This window comes from Carassius carassius, chromosome 1, assembly GCF_963082965.1.
Source record: "Carassius carassius chromosome 1, fCarCar2.1, whole genome shotgun sequence".
NCBI classification, from domain to species: Eukaryota; Metazoa; Chordata; class Actinopteri; order Cypriniformes; family Cyprinidae; genus Carassius; species Carassius carassius.
The window spans coordinates 32,697,215-32,701,860 of record NC_081755.1 but is presented as its reverse complement, the minus strand read 5'-3'; the positions used below and the strand labels follow the sequence as shown (position 1 = coordinate 32,701,860).

At 40.7% G+C, this 4,646-nt stretch overlaps 1 protein-coding gene across 1 annotated transcript; it reads left to right on the top strand.

The window, feature by feature from the left end:
• The first annotated feature begins 984 nt into the window (after positions 1-984).
• Positions 985-4,104, top strand: LOC132145727 (mucin-2-like). Its single transcript, XM_059556952.1, has 2 exons — positions 985-1,141; positions 1,792-4,104. The coding sequence occupies exon 2, from the start codon at positions 1,800-1,802 to the stop codon at positions 3,345-3,347; it is 1,548 nt and encodes a 515-aa protein (XP_059412935.1). The 5' UTR covers positions 985-1,141; positions 1,792-1,799; the 3' UTR covers positions 3,348-4,104.
• The last annotated feature ends 542 nt before the right edge of the window (positions 4,105-4,646 follow it).

Below are 4,646 nucleotides of genomic sequence, written 5' to 3'. Positions count from 1 at the left end.
AAGACGAAGCTCTCGATTTACCGGTCTACCTACATTTCTACTCTCACCTTTGGTCATGAGCGAAAGGACAAGATCCCAGATACAGGCAATCGAAATAAGCTTTCTCAGATTTTCTCTTTCTCGAGAGGAGGAGCTGAAGTGGCTCAGGCATCTGTTCTGGACGCCTTCCTGGGGAGCTGCTCTGGGCACGTCCCACCTTGAGGAGGCCCCAGGGAAGACCGAGGACACACTGGAGGGACTATGTCTCTCGGCTGGCCTGGGAATGCCTCGGTATCCCCCTGGAAGAAGTGTCTAGGGAGAGGGAAGTCTGGGCGTCTCTGCTTAAACTGCTGCCCCCGGGACCCGGCCCCGCATAAGCAAAAGAAGATGGATAGATGGATTTTTGTATAGGCTGGTCAAAATAGGCAGATGTCATCATGGGGAGGATGAATAATATGAACAAAACTATGCAAAATCAAACATAAATACAGATTCACTTGCAATGAGGATAAATATGGTATATTACGTATTTAAATTCAGCAAAAAAGAAATGTCCCTTTTAAGTGTGTGGTAAAGATTCAGCCTACTGCTAAAGATCATTTAGTAAAGGATTTACAGATCTTCAGGGATTCATGTTTCCATTTCTGTTTGTCAAACACCTGTTAAACTTGTTCAGTTGTTTAACTTCTTATGTTAAAATAAATATTTACATGTTAAGAAATTTGCTGGAAATAGTTTATATAGTGTGTGTGTGTGTGTGTGTGTGTGTGTTTATATACACGTACATGCACCACAAAATTGCAGTGACATCTTGGTCACCTTGTCAACGCATCTTTCTGGTAAGTTTGATGTCCTCATTAGTGATGTGCAACTGATCAATCTGAATGTTATATGAGTCAACAGGAAGTGTTGACATCTCTGTTCTCAGTTTTTTTTCCACAGCAGCACTGATGGAGGGAAGAGGCGGAGTCACTGAACCACATCCTGCTTTACCCCAACCTCTCACCTCATCCCACTGTTGGCATGGTGATCAAACTGTCATTTCCTCATGTCATTCGAGAGCTTCATCTAGAGGAGAGAAGTATCCCAGAAGGCACCACAGCACACGCGAAGAAATCACGGTGCATCAGGAAGACACGGCGTAATGAGTTCTGAACATCAGGTAGAGTTTACTTGTTTCTATCAAATGCCTAAAACTGAATGTTAAGTTATACAGACGAAGCTTATCTAAGGGTTCTCATTTATATTTAGCACATTCAAGCAAAGTGTGAAGTTTATGCTGTTTTGTGACGTGTTGCGTTCATTGTAGGCCTGGATTTCAGATCAGTCAAATGAAATTAAAATAACTGTTATTTAGCCGCATTAACAATGTTATAGCGTTGACTTGTGATAATAGTAATAGTAAAAATGTTATCAATAAATATGTATCACAAGTGAGAGAGCAGACATTTATCATGTTACAAGACTATATGTGTGTCTGTGTGTACTTGTTTATGCTAAATTGTGGAGACCAAAAGTCCCCACAGGGATAGTAAAACCTGAAATGTTTGACATTGTGGGGATTGCGGTCTCCACAAGGGTAGAAAATATTAAAAGTAGTAAACAATTGTTTTCTGTAAGGGGTAGGTTTAGGGTTAGGGGATAGAAAATATTAACGTCAGTCTCTATATACACTAATAAACAAACATTTCAATTAACGAGGACAGGTACTTAATGCATTGATGAACTGAACTTTGTTTTAGTGTGTTTTAATTTGTTTTCCTGTCTTCGTGTCACGTTGTCTGTACTCATGTCGTCTCTTGCTCTTTACAGAAGTCACAATGGAGATGACTCTATTGTTTATCACAGTGTGGTTCACTCAGTTCCTCATCGTCTCGGCTCTTAATTTCAGCACACAGCCAACATACACCCCAAGTGACTTCATAGATACCACACAAATAACTTCAGAAACAACAAAAACATACCCAGAACCAAATACCCTTATTTATGCAACACCTTCGTCACCTCTGACTGCAACAACGCATATAACCATAACCAATTTGCCCAGTGTAGTGCAAACACAGACAAATATAACCCCAAATGTGACACCCACACAGGAAACAGCATCCCTCCAACAACTGAACAGCAGTTCTCCATCTCAACATGACATGATGGATAATGGCGAGAACGTAACCAATGTTAGTAATGTGACTATGAGTGATGCGAATACAAGTCATACAACAGTTTCCACTAACTTCGCAACACTGACGCCACAGAAGAATGACAGCAATGAGACAGGAACAACGCCAAGTGTGAGTTACAACTCTGACAGGAGCACCGTTCAGACTACAGACACTTCTTCAGACCCAGTCGACAGTGTCTCAACAGTTCCTTGGAGATATTCCACAGAGAAAGAGGATGAGCGAAAGAACGCCGATGAAGGAAATTATGAAACTAACTCCACCCTGGCCACATTTACAAATATGACAGAGGAGTCGCGAGGAACACGAGGCACTGAGGGAAGTTACACGTTCTCAAGTGAACACAGCAAGGCACATTATGACACAACAGCGAATACAATCAATGTCAGTGATACAACAGCAACAGTGACTAACAACTGGTCAACTCCGCAAAAAACAGATATTCCCACGACCACACCGTCTTACACAACAGCACAAGGTTACCCCATGGTTACAGATGCGCCTGAAGACCACACCTCAACAGCTGGAGACTCCCTCTCACTCAACTCAACTCATCTCAAGATCAACTCAACTCACTCTACGACACAGGGGAATATATACAGGTTCACAAACCCCACAGAAACCACAAGAAGAGAAAACCGGACAGAACCAGACACACCCAGTGGTACCGCCACCAACATCAACGTCTCTTTCACAACTGACAACAGCCTGAATGCCACAAACTACAGTGCAAACACAAATGACACAGAAAACAAAGTGAGGCCTCCATGTTTGAACCCAAAACAAGAAAACCATTCTTGGCCATCCAAGCTGGTCTGTTTCCTCATATTGTGGACTTTAGCAATGACCGCCTCCATATTTCTAGGAATTACTATTTTTCTTTGGGTGCGTCTGTCGGTCTCCAAAAAAAAGATGAAGCGGCGAGTAAAAGGAGGTCAGACGTGTGAGAAGAAGAGTCTATGGGCCGACCCCAAAGCTTCTGTTCAGGACAGAGTGGAGTTCTGGTACGTCAATGGATCCACGCTGGAGGCCGACAGGAAGGACAGGAGGAGGAGGGGGACGAGAGGACGGGAACAGGATACTGAGGAGAACAGCTTGTGGATTCAGCCTAGAGTCACTGTGGAAGACATAACTGAGTTCTGGTACGCAAACAGACGCACGAAGGAGGAGAGGACAGAGGACACGTAGATACAAACTTTGAAAGGCTTCAGAGGAATCTATTTGGACAGCTATGCCTTCAGGCTTATGTCTAAAACACAAGGGGATTTTGATGGAGCCTTTGTTTGAGTTACTAAAAAAGTCTGAATAAGAAGTCCGAATGATGTGTTTGTGATCCTACATGCACCTTTAATCGTCAGGAATTTGTGTTCAGCTGTGCCCAAAAGATAAAACAATAAATAAAAATGAAAAAGACCAACTATTTGAACTATTGCATAATAGACAAAGCTGACATTAAATGATGAATGAAACAGGAAGAGCTTATGCTGCCATCACATGCTATTGGAATTATCCTAAATGTGTGTTTCCCAAGCAGAAACGGGACATTAATGGCCTAAGTCATATTTAGATCATTGTGATACACAAGTTTCTGAGTTGGGTGGGCCATGAGCTTTAAACGTGATGGAGGAGAGAACCATCGATAGTGACTGTTAAGGTTTATTTGTTTTTCCCAGAACATTTGCATTGCTTATTCTTACCGTTAAACTTATGTATGTTTAAGTACATAAGTAACCATTTGATGCATATTGCCTATAGCAATGTTTTTTTTTTTGACCAACGAGATGACTATATAGATAGCACGGTGATTATGTACAATAGTGTGGGTAATGTTTATATCCTTGCAAATAAATGGGATGCTATATTTTATTAAAAAATCTTTTAGATATTGACTAAATGTCTTCTATACATTTTGGCTCCAGTAAAATCCTCAAGAAATGGCCAAGAATGAGCCTACCGTCTTCCTTGATTTCTATTCTTTTCAACAACAAAACACTTAAACACAACTAACTCGTGACAACTTCAGAATTGGGAAGTTGGAAATTTTGCTTGCACATGAAGGCAGCGTTACAGTCTCAAGTTTGGTGGTGAGGGTCCTGCTAACAGCAGCTGAGCATGCTCAGTCTGATCGCTGATGATACAATAACTTGTGTTTTTGGTAAAAGCATGGGGACTTATGATGACAAATATTTGCTTTACAGAATGATTTTTTTATTGATTTTATTTTTGTTGTGTTTTGTTTCAAGTCACCATTAAAATGTGAAGTTCCTTCCATTTCATGCGAGCATACACATGCACAACTTGTTTTGGTGTGTAGATATAACTCCGTATAAACTTTTCAGTTTGCTCAACAAATAAATACACAAGCTACACAATCTAAGAAGCCTCTACATCACTATTTTGTAATGTTAATGTCATCTTAACTTAAAATACCAGTTTATATATTAGTTTATTATACAGAACTTATTTTATGTTTAATAAAACCACAGG